At 37.1% G+C, this 17,801-nt stretch overlaps 1 protein-coding gene across 1 annotated transcript in view; it reads right to left on the bottom strand.

Annotated features, from left to right (window-relative positions):
- The window catches only part of LOC126184388 (CLIP-associating protein 1-like), a 248,559-nt gene extending 235,291 nt beyond the window's left edge, over positions 1–13,268 (bottom strand). The window contains 4 exon segments of the mRNA XM_049926771.1: positions 1,263–1,368; positions 3,493–3,703; positions 9,019–9,081; positions 12,893–13,268. Coding sequence (XP_049782728.1) covers positions 1,263–1,368; positions 3,493–3,678 — 292 coding nt within the window. The 5' untranslated portion in view covers positions 3,679–3,703; positions 9,019–9,081; positions 12,893–13,268.
- Positions 13,269–17,801: the final 4,533 nt, after the last annotated feature.

Here is a 17,801-nt window from a genome sequence, read left to right as displayed (position 1 = left end):
GTCTTTTTTCATCTAAGATTTTGTATTCGTGTGAGCAATCGACTGTACTAGCAACACTGCGGAAGGTACAGGAAAAGAAATAATGTGTACATGAAGACAGTAGCTCTCACAAAATACGTAAATAAGGCTGCCTCATTTTGGCTTCAAATATAATTCAAACCATTAGCTGTAAAACAATGTGCTGCACTGTATTGTGCAGTGCAGTGCAAGCACTTTTAGCACTGTCTTTAAAAGTGATTTTATGCTTCACTCTCACATGAATGAAATTTTTGTCTGTCGCTCTCTCACTAGTATGACTGGACACAGTTTGAAATAAGAACTGTGCCTGTAAAAATGTGCTCTTTTGTAATATTGATATATACAGCTATTGTCTGATGTGGTATTACTCCGAAAAAGCATTTGTAGGACACTCTCTTGTCCTGTTCGTATAGTATAATGTGCAGCATGCTAGCTTCTAAGGCAGGGAGTTGAGCCACACCCAGATTGAATCTGCCTGAGTGTCGTTTTTAGGTGGTTTCTCGTGCTTATTTAGGCAAATGCAGGCATAGTTCCCAAATTCTGCCTTAGTGAACACGAGACACAAACAGTTAAAATACGATAACACAAAAAACAAAGTCTAGAGAATTCAAATACAAATGGCGCACATGAACTCCATGTCTTAGTTTAAACTGACAAGTGGGGCGACAGGAAGTGCATTGGCAATGAGGTTACATAATAAAATACAATTGGTGAAATTCTGCACAAGTGTACCCTTTACTAGAGGGGATAATTGATATGGAAAAGTAATGGCCCACTCTTCATACCTCTAAACACCCATCTCCCCATCTTTTAGTTGTTCCTGCTGAACTTTCTCTTACCAAATTGTGACTCATCAATTTCCTCTACAATACCATATCAATTAAATTTTTCATTCTGCTAGAGACCAACTGCAGCATAAATCTCTCAGCAGAAATACCTACACTCAACAGTTTTGTTTCAGTACAACTACCTAACTACATATGATGCCATTTCTGAGCACATGCCTCCCCCCACATACACAACCACTGAGCAGCAAACAGCTCAGAAGGCTCAATTTAAGAGAACTGATATCTATAACACACTGAAGAACTGGAAACTACACAAAGAACTACCACCACACCACAAACAATTTGCAAATAATATCCAATAGTTCCAATTTTGGTGCTCAAAATGCAGCATCCCTTTCACACCTACAACACTAAGTAACATTTTCACTGAACCAAATTTAAAATCTGATGACTTACCTAGTCTGTCAACCACAGGAGATATTACCATATGCAAATATGGTTTGAAATCTGTACCCATTCGATCAGCAAAGTTAGTCAAAACATCAATTGAGTTCTGTGACACCTGTAAAATATAAAATGAAAATTAATGGGAGGAACAAAAGGTAATCACATAGCTGAAGTGTTGATAGGCACGTAAACAAGGGTGAAAATGCTGTTGACCACACGATGTAAAATCTTATAAAGTGCATACCGTGATTGCGCAGGCTTGCCAAGTGTGATAATTCTTGGTAGTCTCCTTGGGATACAAAAATCAACATGACTCAATATTTCAGGAAGCCATCTGTCTGCTGTGTTCAGGAGGGATGTGCTGCCTTTTAACTAAATGTATTCTATTTATCACTTTCATCTCATTGACCAAATTATTATACAATTTAGTCCCTGATAAAAATGCTGTTTTCAGTTTCTTGGTAAACAAATCAAACAATGGAAAATCCAAGATGAAATGTACAATTGCCTGAGACTGAAGTTTTGTGTGTGTGTGGGGGGGAGGCACATTTGCGTGAGTGTGTGTTTATCATCTAATTTTGACGAAGGCCTTACTGGCCAAAAGCTGTATTTGTGACTGTCTTTTTGTTGTGCCTATCTACAACTCAGAATTTCTGCTATATGGTGAGATATACTAATGTTTTTCCTTAAATGTGCACCAGACTGTTCGATGAAATCACTCGGTGCAGTGGAGATGCCTTTTTTTAAAAAAAATATTTCCTCAGAATGAGCTTATTAGTAACTAATTACTATTTTTGGGCCTTTTCTTATTGTTTGACAGAATTACGTCAATTTTTTGTGTATTTCATTCCCAGAAAACACTGAATTGTGTGTACATAAGAATAAAAAATCGCCAAAAGGTACTGACTGTTACCAAAAGCGTATAACATGACAGTGGCATTCTCTGTGCCAGTATCTCCATTTGTTAACTCTAAACCAACTGACAGTCAATATTCATCTTTAACAACTTTGTGTTTGCTACACAAGCTATAGATTTATTGTTAACACTTAATGGGACAGTTGGTTCCCTCCTCAAGCTTAAATTCATGTTACCTTTTCCCTTTACATTCAATGTTAAGTTAATAATACTGTCAAACTGTATGTCTCTTTGCAGTTTCACTGGCCTTCACAACAAGAAGTGCCAGTGCCTTTATCAGTGACTTCAATGTTACAGTTATCAACAAAGAAACATTTTCCTCCATGCCTTATCCTGTTTGGAAAGTCAGTTAAAAGGTGTCCACACTGCCACTAGGTGAGCAGTACCCACACAAAATGATTATTTCTCATGGAGTCAAGCTTGGTCAGTTCAATGGCTCACATTTCAAAATGGTTGAATGAAAGCATTACTATTTATTGTGAGCAGTCGAATTGCTGGATAGAACTAATCTATAATCAGGCACAGCATCAACTGGTAATAACTGTTCAAAGCAATCACAACGCCATACTGGCTAACATGGCATCACCTATTATTGGCCATCTAACAAAAAAAGTTATGCTTTCATTAGTTTACCAGGGATGCACGTGCAGAATGCCACACAGAATGCCTTTTTTAACAGCTACAGCACAGAATGCAGCATCTTCACTGCTCTCATGCAATCACCCATTGAACCACAGTGGTTCCAAGCATTAGTTCAGTTGAGCAATTAAGGTACCATTTTTTTGCAACAATGTTGGAGGGATTCAGATATGAGGCAACACAATACATGGATCCTGGCCTATTTTTAGGTTGGCAGCAGTCACATGTGCAAGGCATTGTCTTGCATCTTCAATGGTTTCTACTGATTTTCATTGGAAAAAAAAAACAGTTTATGATGGTTTCTGCCAAAAATTACTTTGAAACCATAATGGAACAGGATAAAGTACAAATTTGGATTGTAAGGGATGTACCAATTCTACGATAAATATTCTAAAGAATTTTAAACAACAAGCTACATTTTCATCCAATAAGTATCCAAATATGTCTGAGAACTACTGTCAGTCTCTGTTGACAAACTCCAGTCTATGGACAACTATGAAAACAAATTGGTTCAATATTAGCCCATCTTTTGGCACCATGTTGAGTTGAAACATTAACTAGCTGAATGTTTTATCTAGAGAAGATAATGTACAATTTTATGTATCTAACTCATCACTTTTGTAACAACAGTATAAATGCTTAGTGAATATTTATTACTACCTCTTGTAAAAATATTTAACTTACCTTACTATTGCCTGACTGCATCCAGGGTACCATTGCATCCATGAAAAGGCAGATGTCTTCACATTCTAAACTGTTTTCTGGGTTTGATAAGTAGGCTAGTAAGTTATTTGTAACAGTTAGTTTTACTTTTGTATCTGAGGTATCTAACAGTTTATTAAAGTCATCTAAGGATTTTGGAGCAGCCATTTTCTTGGATTTCTTTCTTTGGAACCTGCAACAAAATTAGTAATGTGTCATCTATTTCAATTCTGGAAGAAACATATGATTTACCAAATTCAACTTTTAATATGAAAAAAATAAGCTGCAAAAAAGATGTACAGTTAAGAAGAAAATCAACAACTTCCAAACATAAAACTTCTGTTCACAATTCAATCAATGTAAGTAAACTCACTACATACATTGTATTTTAATTTCAGATCTCTCTAGTCTGGTATTTTTAGGCTTGCTTGGTCACTGATTGGACAAACTATACAACGTCCCATTTACAATACAACAAAAGATTTTAATATGAAAATAACAGAACTTGCACACCCTACTGTATTTTCATGCCCTGTTGGATCCTTTTTCTTCTTTTTCTGATTGGAGTAGGGAGCTGCATTCTGCAATTAAGATGGGGGCAAGTGTAGCAAACAATATTCATTATTTCATAAAAAAAGAGCTAATACTACACATCTTAATGTTTGAAGAGAAACTAATTGGTCTAGTTTAAACCTACTGTATTCCAACAATTAATTCCTGTTACATAACACACACTTAACATGAAGTTTGGGAGACATTAATCAGAAATTTGAAGTGGTCATTACCAGAGATTAAGAAGCTGTATAGAAACAGAAAGGGTTTTGCTGGTTACCTGCAGTACTGCAAAATCAATACATCAGTACCACAGCATAGTGACACTGAGTGTGTGAGAATTCCCCCCCCCCCCCCCCCCCCCACACACACACACACATCAGATGAGCCAAAACATTATGACCACCTGCTTAATAGCATGTTTGTCCATTTCTAAAATGAAATGCATCTTTGATTCTGCGTATCAGGGACCCCAACAGTTTGTTGTTAGGCTAGTGGAAGTATGTGGCATTCGATGTCTACATGCAGATCATGTAAATAACAGGACGCTGATTTGTCTATGCAGTGATGCTACCTGATGACCCAGATGGGTTCCGTAGCATTACGCTAGGCGAATGTGGTCACCAAGACATCAATGTGAGTTCACCATAATTCCGCAATTTCCTCAAACCGCTGTAGCACAGTTCTGGCTCCGAGACATGGATAAGTATACTGCTGAAAGATGACATCACCATTGGGGAAGGCATCCTGCATGAAGGGATGCAGGTGGTCACAACTGTCACTGTGTCTTCAATTCCTACCACAGATCCAATGCAAGAGCAGGAGAAAGTCTCCCATAACATAATACTGCTCCCACCAGCCTGCACCCGTGTTACACTATACATTTCAAGCCACTGTTCACCTCAATGAAGGCATTTGTGGAGACAATCAGTTAGCTAGTGCAGCAAAAATGTGATTCACCTGAAGAGCTGATATGTTTCCATTGATCAACAGTCCAATCCCTGTGTCTTGGCCCACTGCAAACGTAATTGATGATGTCATCGGGTCAACATGTGAACACATAGGGGTGGTCTGCTGCGGAGCTCCATGTCCAACAATGTACGATGAATGGTGTGCTCCAAAACAATTGTGTGTACACCAACATTGAGCTCTTTTGGTAGGGATGCCTCAGATCACAATCTATCCTACTTTATAGAACAGACAAGTCTCTGAATCGCACATTCTGTGAAGAATCATTGACATCCAACCATTTAGCATCTAGTGGTAGTTTGACTGTCCTTCTCCCTCTTTCCATAGATGCTCACGACAGTAGCACATGAACATTCAACCAGTTTCTCCATTTTGGAGATACTCATTCACAGGCTCTGCATAATAATAATAATAATAATTTGCCCTTTTTTAAAGCTGCTTACCTCAATGGATTTCCTCATTTGCAGCTCACATCTTCACTACGGTGATCCCCAGACTGTGTCTGCTCTCCTTACATACTTTTGTTACCGTGCCATGTGCCTTCAACGGCACCAAGCGGTATCCAACATCACAGTGGGCAGAGATCATAATGTTGTGGCTTATCAGTGTGTGTATGTGTGGGGGGGATGATCTCAGATCAATACCGAATAGCTACAGAATTATTTGCAAACCAAAATTAGATAAGCTTGTTAGACGAGGTTATGTGGATATAAAATAATGAAGCTACAGCCACAAACTGCTTGCAGTTCATTCCTAAATTTAAGAGCAATGTGGGCAAGTTGTCTGATAGCTTTCTGTTGTGTCAGTTTGCCTTTTTCCTGAGATACCTAAATGCTGAGGCTTGCATATCTTGCTGTCACACTGCTCAACATATTCCTTGCACTGTGGCAAAAAAAAATTTCCATACCATCTGCAGCAACCCAGCTTACCATACACAACTTCTCAATTACGTTCAGTGGTGAACTGTCAACAGCAGCCAACAATTAAGCAGTGTTATTTACAAAAGTGATTCACAGAATTGAATCGTATGTGCTTGGTTGGTTGAACTTGATGGAAGAGGGTGTGTGGTATAAAAATAATCAAGCTTCAGATAAAAAAAAAAAAAAAAAAAAAAAAAACTTCTTTCAGTTCATTCAAAAATTTTCTCCATGTGTGATTTTAATTGTCATACCAGATGCAGAAGTACTGATACAGGCCACATTATTTAATGATAGAAATGGCTGATAATATAGAAATTATTTCTCCTGCTTTCTGCATTTCAGAAACTAAAAGATTCAAAGTCTCAAGTTTTAACATGTCTAGCTATAACCCATACGACAACTGAAGATTCTCTGTAGTTTAAATGGGCTTTGAATGGTCGCTTTGCAAGTCTGCAAATGTAAAATGATTTTGTTTATGTTTTTATGGCAATGTCTCTGTGCTGGCACAGTCAAAGTTGGAGCAGCCATTTGCAATTTGGGGCTGACAGATGGAAACAGCATTGGTAGCTATTGGAGATCTTGTCTGGAGCATAGAGCATAGAGCTGTACTTTGAAGACTGAATTCCTCCCTCCAGTTAATGTTCTTCTCACAAAAGATGTGATGGCATGACTTAAAAAAAAAAACCTCAAATCTGCATTATAAAATGCATAAACAAGTTCACTTTCAAAAGTTAAATTTCCCACAATTCACATCATTACCTTCTGCATGCCTGTACCAAGTAACTTGTCCATTTTTGCTTTTAACAGTTCTTAACAGTATATAATTAACTTTCCCACTAATCTAGGCATACATACTATGTATAAACAAGTGTAATTTTTGTGGTTACTACCCCATAAGGTAACGGAGGTACACAATCATACAATTAATCAACGTGCTAAATTACATTGACACTGCTGGAGTTGGTATTTGAGCTTAACTACATATCTATAAGATGTTATAAATAACGTTCTTCCCTAAGCAGTTTTCATAATGTGTGAGCAATTATACCAGTAAGTCTCCACAGTATCCCAGTACCACACTTTTCATGCCATGAATCTGTCATGCTAGAAGAGTACACTGTCACAGTGGAAAATCCAGGATAGAATAATGACAGATAATAAATGATAGACTGCTACTCACCATATAGCGGAGATGTCAAGTCTGAGACAGCCACAACAAAAAAAAAAAAAAAAAAAAAAAAACTACTGAACACTTAAGTTTTCGGCCAGAAGGCCTTCTTCTGAAATAAGTAAAACACACACACACACACACTCTCTCTCTCTCTCTCTACTATCTCTGGCTGCTGAGGCCGGACTCATTATATATTTAGTTTCTACTGCAACAATTAGTAGTGCAGTATGGACACTATCCAGATTTTTTACAGGATGCATATTTTCATGGTTTAAAAACAGCTCTCTGTTCATGTTCATGAGCACAAAGTAAATCCAAGAGACCATCACAAACATTTTATGACAATTTAAATATAATCAGTACTTGACATTTCCCTGAATTCTTGAAAACTCCACTACTTCTATCAGAAAGTAAGGAAGGTTAGGATTTATTATACCACCATGATAAGGTTATTAGAGATTAGAGTTAAGTTCTGATAGCACAAAAACAGGGTTGGAATTTGTTCTGTCCTTAAAGCATACCATCCCAGTACTGCCTTAATAAAATCAGGGAAATCAAACAAACCTATATGTTGATGGACATACAAGAATTTGAACCAGGCCACTCCTGAATGTGAGACCAATACCTTAACCTTGTTTGGTCCCTCAGACAGATCTGATTGTGTGCTTTTATTTATGAAGGAATAAGTGGCTGGGTAGGTCAGTTCAAAGATCAGAGCAAGGCAAGGGAATACCAAGTCTAGTGATACCATAGCTATTAAAACATTGTGGTGTTCAAACTGATGTTTGGATTTAGGACAGGTGTATCTTAAAGAAGTGATTCATCAATTCCTATTTTGCCTTCATAACCCGTAGCTAACAACACGATCCAAACTGTGTTTAAATACAATATATTAAATCATGTTAATGTTCTAAGAATAATCAATAACTTCTCAAACATATATGTCGGTGCAGTAATGTCGAACAGCCAGTAAGTGTGATGTCCAGCATACTGAAATCTTCTAGGTACCCAAGGGTTTACAGTGATGTAAAATGACTTGCAAGCATTTTTGGCGCATTTAAATGATCCACACAAACAATATGAACTATGCAGTACATAACTGTTAGTACTTTATCCTGGGTTTCTTTTTTATATTTAAAAAAACAATCAACTACATAACTCTTCCCAGCAGATTTTATGACTCAAGTTCAGTAGCCACTAAAATATATTTTACTTATAAATTTGATGGTGATGTTTATTTCAACAACTATGCCACCCTTTTTATAGCCACAAATCTGTTTAAAAGTAAAAGTTAATTTCACTGAGTGAAATGATTTGAAAACCTACATCGAAATTGCACTATTTCAATTGCAGTGGAGAAAAATTAGTTGACTGAATGATGGCAAATGCTTCACTATTCTGTGAAAAGAATAGCACTTCAAAAACAAGAAATTATTTAATGAACTAATGTTAATTTTGTATTAGGTCACCAAATTACTAATGTGAACAAACACTTTTGATGGTATATCATCTTACCTATATAATAAACACAAATGGAACACTTCCATCCAACAAGATTGCTGAAAGGAATGAGCTCACAAGCAGACATTACTTTATTCTATACAAGTGTTTCACCTATGATTTGAATGCTTCTGCAATGTACATCTCAGGTACCATGACTACCCAGCACAAGTAAATTTTGTAGTGGCTTTAGCTTAAGAAATTACAGTGAGAGATATATTAAATGAAATAGAACCACTCTGCTCTCTTGTTCTTGTATAACTTTTTACTACTGGTGATAGCACATTAACACACTCACGTAAACAGAAAAAAAGCATCTGCAAATATTAACTATTTCCTTCTTTCAAAAAGTAGTAAATAAATATTTTAATCGCAATGTAATTTCAACTTACTTACCTGTATCAAGTAATTTATTGCACCAGAAATGCAGCTAACCGTGAACTGGATAGATAGCAAGCCCTGAAAATCATATATACAAGTTAAAGTTTCACTACATCAAGAAGGGTATTATTATTATTATTATTATTATTATTATTATTATTATTATGAGAAAGTGATTTATGGTACAATACTGACTCATTTTTCACAGCAAACCTGAATCTCAGATTTACTTACATACACAACAACATAAGTAAGAACAAATATAGATGTGAAATATCGCGACAAACTAAATTATGTTTAGAGCATACATTTGGTTGCAGATGACAAGCTACCTTTAATAAATAACACACAAGTGGTCCTGAAAAACCATGCAAACAAAGTGTGAAGGTATTAACAAAAAGAAACAAATTGTTTGTTTGAAATAAATATCCACATAATTTTGTAATCATTTAGTAAAAATGTTCACATTACAGATTAAATAAAACAGAAACCCACTGACAATGGCACAGAGGTGCTGAAACATGTTTGGGAACTTGGAAAAAAAGGTGTTTTGCATCCAGCAATACTGCACACACTTCTTCAAAGATACTGGAATGCCTATACTCTTTCCAATACACATTCTCTTTAACCATATCATATTCAAGTAACAGTTCAGGCAAATACACATCCATCTCATTGCAACTGCATTTGTATTAAAACTTCCATAAAACAGCAATGCTTATAGTACTATCAAAATTTTCTGCTATATCAAAAACAACATACAAAGGATATGCCAAATGCTTCACCAGTCTCCATCCACAATATCATTAAAGGCATACAGCTGATAAAACTATGAGGAAAAACAAAAGAAGAAGAAAAAAAATGGACTTCATTCAGCCAACTACGGAATATTCATTATACCTTATCAACTTTTTATCCACTTTCAGATCTTTACTTAAACTGCAGGAACATTCACCACAAGACACAAAATGATGCAAGCCACACATCAACGTAAGAACACCCTTACTTCTATGCCACAAAAAAATAAATCCAATAGCATGACAATTTACAAACATGCAGCTAAAATAACAATACAACTAAATGGTAACAATTACACAGTGGGGGAGGGGGGCTTCTATTTTTCATGGTTTGTTTTCATAGCAAAAAGTGGGTTAAATATGGCATAAACATAGACATTGGGTTATGCTATAGCTCAATCTGTTACCACAAACTGTATTTGGCATTCATACTTTTTGGCTTCGTCAACTCAAAACTAAATTCTTACCTCCTAACCCAGACCCCAAGCTAAGCCATAGTCAATCTGTCACCACAACCAAAATTGGGTCGACAGAAGCGTCCGATCCCACGCGTCGGCTTTGACCCGTGACGTAAGGGTGTTGTCGTGTGTGATGTCATGTCGGCGCGGAGTTTGGTTTGAGTGTGGCTGTCTCCAGTTCTGTTTTATCTTATTTTATTTACTTTTCTGATCTGTTCGTTCTATCTCGTGAGATTTTTTTTTTTAATTTAAAAACACTTATTACTTATTTTAATTATCTGTTTCCTCCAATTTCTGTTTTAGTTTATTATATTTATCTTTCTGAGCTGTTCGTTCTATCCTGTGAGATTTTTTTTTTTTTAAAAAAAAGACAAAAAACACTAATCAGCTACTGAAGCATCTTTATCTTCTATGGGTTGCAGGGGTTACGACCCCTAGGGAGGTGGGCGGGTATTCATGCATGGCTGTCTTCACTTACACGTTGTAGCTACACAAGGTGTCTAAATTTGTTTATATTTAGTTTGCTCCCCACCCAAAACACCCCATTTCCCGTGCTTGTCCCGTTAGTGTCATTAGGCTTCATGTGGAAAGTGTGTGTCTTTGTTTTTGTTTCCGCCATATTTGTGACGTCATGGGTCAAAGCAGACGGGCAGGATCGGACGCTTCCGTATTTCCCCAAAATTTCAGAGAAGGGAGGGGGCACCAAAAGCACACTCTAGCCTACACTAGTGGAATGAGGTCATGAAAAAGAGACATACAAAGTACTCTACAAACATCAGAACCTTAACCACCATACAAATGGAACAAATTCTTATGTTTGTTTAATACTGTAACTGAAAACCCGATACATTAAATTACATGTTTCTATGATTATTGTGCATATTTTGTGAGCATACAACAATCAAAGAACATGTGTAATGATTATTCACCACTGAACCTCTGACAAAAGAAGCAAATTTGCTATGAGATATAAATAGCATATAAATGATTATCATGTACACACTGGCATGCCACAGCAAACATAAACTCTCCACAACTAAGTAACTACAATGACAATTTCAGGATGTCTGCAGGAATTTTCTATCCATAGGCTACTGTTAACAAAACTGGGAGGAATCAATTTCATTGTAAAGTAAGCAGCAGTAGTTCATATCAGAACAAGGATTACTGTTTTCACTTTTTATTCATGGCACTGTCTATACCATAAATCTTACGCAAACATAACAATGAGGCTGTTAAGAACTCCTTTGAATTAGAGAATTACATTCAAAGTTATGAGGCCCCAAAATCTGATATACATTCTCCCTTAAACTTTGGCACATGCAAACACCTACACGACTATTAGCAGTGTGCCTGTCTGCTTACAATGACAAAGGTATGTAAACAGACTACTACTTGAAAACTGAATTCATTAAATATGTTCCATTATTTTTCTGCATCGCAGAATATCAGTTCATGAACGTCTGCACTACAATGCCATCACACTAGCACTCATCTGTGGCAATTAACAAGCAGATTTAAACAAGCAATGAAATCACAGAAGCAGACAAATGAATCATGAATAAAGGCCAGGCATATTTGATTACTGCCACCACTAATAAAGGAACTACCAGGAGTACTATTATATGACTTTTAGGAGTCCCATACTTTTCTATATCAACTGCTGAACAGACAACCCTACTACAAATAATAGTTTACCATGGTTGTGGGCCATCACTTACCTTACAGAGAAAAGTGAGACTGAGTGATGGCCCGTTTCTTTTTCCTGCATTTCACACTTTTGCTATTATTTCCATTAGTAGTTATTATAACTTTTTGAACAGTAAATTAATTCTTTTGTGTACAGATGCACTTAAAACATTTATTGGAGAGTTTAGTCAATGACAACTTATACAGAGGTCATACACACAAACTGTATCAACCTGAAAGTTAGCACAGAATTGTTGACAACTTTATCAATCATACTGGGGCAGGGGTGGATTAGCGGTTGGTCTGTTTTTGTTTTTATTTCTCTGATGACAAAGGTAACTGATTTGTTCATAATGCACTGTCCACAATAAACAACGGGAGAGCAATTTCTACCACAACGATACAAATACATACAAGGCAGAATCGCTTTATTGATAGCGCGTGAGAGAACAAGAAAAATTCTGTGACATAGCAATCCTAAAAAAACACTTACAGTTTTCGCACCCTGCTTAATCACATGGCTCTTTCGCTTTGTGACGGGCCTCAACTTGGAGCTGTTTTATTAATCGGCACTTAACTAAACCAACATTCATTGGTTTGTTCGCATCCCAGCATTTTGCAGAAACGATACACTTAAAGCACAGGTGAATCAGCAGTTGTCATTATTTTTTTTTTGTAAAGAATGCCATGCTTCTGCTACTGTTCTAAATGATAGTCTACCATTAGTATCGGTTTCCTTATGTTGTTAAGAAATGATGGTACCGGAACTTTGCGCGTCTCTACTAAAGCAGCCTTGCCGAACAAATGTACACAACTATTCCAAAAGCAATAATAAAACACTGAAGCTTGTGAAGTTACTTTGTGAAATCATCTACACAAAGCTATAAAACTGTTCCACATAGGTAGTGCGGTGGCGTAATAAGTAAACAAACTGCTAGCATCTACCTTCACCTTCGTGGGTGTGTTCCAAAGGAAGAAGTTTTTCGTTTCATAAATATCACAGTGACACTGAAAAAACATACACTGACGCTGTTCCTGTACAGTTCATCTTCTATATTATGTCCTATTCTGTGACTTAGCGACAATCAATAACAGAAACTAGATATGACAGTTTATATATCGTGCAGTGATAACTTTAGTTATTCGCATCAATTATTGTTTACTTAAATAACCACAAAAACAAAAACAAAATCAAATGATTCATCGTTGCACAAAAAGGCAAATTACTGCACTTGAGAAACAACTCATTAACACCACTTCCAAAAACCATAACTCCCACTCTATCATAATGTCACAGCATTAACTCAGTACACTAATGTAATCAAAGATACTAAATACAGATACACCCAGATCCAGAGCCTCACAGGTTATAGAGCAAAGGCAGTGATCACTGAGCAAGGAGAAAATAAATAAAATCTTTGACCGAGCTCTTGGGTTCGTGCAAAGGCTTTTCCGCACGCAACGATCTACCTGCACAGTACTCACACATCAAATCTGCGCAGAGAAATTGTAGCGGGTGGACAGGAAATGTACAGTAAATGAGATGCGTGTGAAATTGGAATCTTGAGCAAAATTACTGAAATGTGTGGGCATAAATCACGTCTGCGCCGATAAATTGTATCCTGTGAACTGAAAATCGCCGCAAAACGCGTGCGAAACGTTAAGATTCAATATTCCTACATCCGGATACGAATCTTTGCGTGTCAAAAACATATAAATAAAGTTGTTTCGTGTTTTGAGGGATGTCCAGTGACAGAAATCTAGAGGGAAGAAGAGAATTTATCTGTTAAAGATACTACGCCTAATTTCAAAGCATGCTCTAGAAAAATGCACAAATGAGATAACAGAAAACTCTGCAGAATACATCACTAAACATGAAGATAAGAAAAAATATAAATACATATTACAATGCTATTGTGCTTTCTTACTGTAAGGACAACGATTATAAGGGACAGTCAAATAAAAACGAGACATTGCAAAGTAGTAAGTAAACTGTTTATTATCTAAAAAGAAATCACCGAACATACACATATACCAATGTGAAACAAGACCGTCAGCGCCTTCAACAAAAAATGTTTGCAGCTGCTTACGGAGCCATGATTACACATCTTTGTCCGAAGCAAATGGACGGCCACAAATGCCACGCGCCAGGGTTCCAAAATGTGGAATTCACATGGGACGAGATAGAGATTGTATGGAAGGTGACCAGGGCTTCCCGGTGAAACGTATGCAGAGTCAAATCAACCTTGGCAACAAATGGCCCTGCTGATCACTCAAGATAATTGTTCTTGATCACTGGTAACTTCTTGGTGCACAAAAATATTTTTCATGACTGCGAACTAAATATCTGGTAGGTCAGGTATAAATGGTGGCGACCAGAGCTGCAAAAACAATACGGAAGAACCGACTGAGCCAACGGACGGACAGTTTGTTCGTTGTTTCTGAGTGCAGTCACGAATCTAAAGTAATCACTGCATCTCTGTCACGCTTTTATTTGAATATTGAATAAGTGGATCGTTGTCTCACAGCTATCATTTGGATATCAAGTCCGTGAAGCCAGCAACAGAGAAAGATTACTAGATACCTTATATTACATATGTTACATTTGACTAAGAGATTGATATTGCATGGATTACTTTGATGAATTTTACAACAGAGTTATCACTCTGTATTTGTTTTAATCACTTAATGAGAAAATATCACAGGCATCAGCTTTCAGGGCAAAGTGCATACCTGTATTTAATTAATTATATATGACAAGTTATAACTCTGTGCCAAATCAGGCATTTCACATGTGATACATTACCAATTATGTCATCAAGAAAGCCTCACAGATAGACCTAAAACTTCAAACCGTCATTGTCACCTCCCCCTAGATGGCTAACAGTGCCTCAGTAAACAATCGACTGATATCAAATACAAAAGAGATGCCAACTGTGTCTAAATCTTGATGCGTGTAATGAAGAATACTATTATAATAACACTGGAAAACACTTTTATTCAGTAGCATTGTTAGTGATTGCTTGGGTCTTATTCGGTATAATATGTTTGAAGAATGGAGAGTTGGAGTTAAATGTTCTGTTTCTACTGAGGCCATTATCAATGGAAAACTAGCTCAGTAGGATGAGGAAGTGGAAGGGGAAGGAAATCAGTCATAATGAAGAAACAATGCCAGCATTCACCTAGGTAAATTAGCTGCACAGGTGTTAAGAGTGGTGTCTTGGATGTTTACTAGGAAAGTGGATGTCCAAAGGAGGAGTGAGGAACAGAGTCTGAAACTATTAGGATGGATGGAAAGGAAAGATGTCACACTTGACTGGAAGCAACTGAGAGCATCTGTCTGTTGACCAACATTCCAGCCACAACTAATACATTATTCTCCTCCTGACCTCCTCACTGGTCTACATCTAGATCTATATCGACATACATACTCTGAAACCCACTGTATGGTGTGTGGTGGAGTGAACCTTGCACCACTGCAAGTGATTTCTTTTCCTGTTACACCTGCAAATAGAGCGAGGGGAAAATGACTGATGATATGCCTCTCTTTGAGCCCTAATTTCTTGTATCTTATCTTCATGGTTCTCGCATGAAATGCATGTTGGCGGCAATAGATTTGTTCTGCAATCGGCTTCTAATGCCAGTTCTCTAAATTTTCTCAATAGTCTTTTGTGAAAGGAATGTTGTCCTCCATGCAGGGATTCTCATTTTAGTTCCCGAAGCATCTCCATAGTACTTGTGTGGTGGTCGAGCCCACTAGTAAAAAATGTAGCAGCCTGCTTCTGAATTGCTTCAATGTCTTCCTTTAATCTGACCTGATGGGACCCCGACATTGAAGCAGTACTCAAGAATGGGTTGCATTAGTATTCTATACATAACCTCTTTTGCAGAATAACCATACTTCCCTAGATTTCTTCCAATAAACCAAAGTTGGCCATTTGACTTCACTACTACTGTCCTTACGTGCTTCTTCCATTTCATGTCGCTTTGCAACATTATGCCCAGGTATTTAATTGATGAGACTGTCAAGCAGTACACTAATAATACTATATTACAACATTACAGAATTGTTTTTCCTACTCATTGGCATAAACTTTATTTTTTCTACATTTAGAGAAAGCTTCCATTCATTGCACCGACTAGAAATTTTGTCAAAATCATCTTACATCCTTTTATAGACACTCAATGTTGAAACCATGTTGCACACCACAGCGCCACAAGTAAACAGCTGCAGATTGCTACTCACCCTGTCTGTCAGATCATTTATTTGTATAGAGCATAAGAGTGGTGCTGTACCACACTTCCTTGGTGCACTCCTGATGATACCTGTGTCTTTGATGAACATTCACCATTGATGACTGTGTACCATTACTTAAAATGTCTTTGAGTCACTCACATATCTGAGAACTGAAGCCATACACTCATACCTTCGTTAGTGCTTTGCAGTTGGGCACCATATCAAATGCTTTCCGGAAATCTTGGAATATAGAATCCGCCTGCTGCCCTTCATCCATGGTTCACAGGATATCATGTGAGAAAAGGGCAAGCTGAGTTCTGCATGAACGATGCTTTTTAAATCTCTGGTGATTGTGGATCGAAACTCTTCTGCCTAAGGACATTTATTATATTCAAACTGATAATTCTGGAGAAAACTGATGTAAAGGATTTGTGTCTGTAGGTTTGCGGGTCTGTTCTTTTACCCATCGTATATACAGGAGTCGTCTGTGCTTTTTTCCAGTTGTTTGGGACTTAGTGCTGGGTGAGAGACTCGTGATAATTGCAAGCTAAGTGAGAGGCAAATGTGGCAGAGTACTCTATGTTAAACTGAATTGGGATTCTGGCAACTTATTTCTTTTCAATTATTTCAGTTGCTTTTCTGTGCCAAATATGCCTATTACTGCGTCCTCCATACAGGAGTCTGTACAACAGTCAGACAGTGCTATGTTTGTGTCTTCCTCTCACATGAATGATTTCTTAAATGTGAGATTTAAAACTTTGGATTTCCTTCTGCTGTCTTCTATTGTAACACCAGACTGGCCAATGAGTGACTGGATAGAAGCCTTCAACCTGCTTAATGATTTTACACAGAACAAGAAATTTCTCAGGATCTTGGCAAGGTCTTTTGGTAAGATACATCAGTGGTCGTTGTTTGCTTCGCACATCAATCTTTTTACAGATGCCTGAATGTCTATTAACTTTTGCGAGTCACTATTTGTGCAATCTTTTTTGAACCGATAGTGCAACCATTTCTGCTTCTTCAGCAGATTCCAAATTTTTTTTATTAAACCATGGTGGGTCCTTTCCATCCTTGATCCGCTAGTCAGTACATACTTCACTAGGGCATGATTTGCAGAGAGTTTAAACTTTGCCCATAATTCCTTTATGCCAATCATACTGGAACTAAATGATGTCCATTCATTTTCTAAGTGGGATGTTAACAGCTGCTTATCAGCTCTTTCTAGCAAAAATACTCTCTTGGCCTTCTTAATGGATTTATTAACTTCAGTAATCATCATGATGTCATCACGATGACATCATGATGACATCACGATTACTGATCCCTGTCTCTATACCTACAGTGTCAATAAAGTCAAGCCTGTCTAAAGCTACAAAGTCTAAAATATTTTCACTGTATGTGGGCTGTTAAACTAGCTGCTCAAGACAGTTTTCAGAAAATGTGTTCATAAGTACTTTACAAGACTTCCTGACTGTGCCACCTGCAATAATCCATAGATGCCTCAGTCTATACTTGGTAGGTTAAAGTCAGTTCCAACTAATATTGCATGATCTGGTTATTTCTGCCATACTGTACACATATTTTCTTTAAATAACTCTAAAACTGACACAACGAATT

The sequence above is a fragment of the Schistocerca cancellata genome, chromosome 4, assembly GCF_023864275.1.
Source record: "Schistocerca cancellata isolate TAMUIC-IGC-003103 chromosome 4, iqSchCanc2.1, whole genome shotgun sequence".
NCBI lineage: Eukaryota > Metazoa > Arthropoda > Insecta > Orthoptera > Acrididae > Schistocerca > Schistocerca cancellata.
Note: the sequence above shows the minus strand (reverse complement) of the source record. Positions and strands in the feature narration are given on the sequence as shown.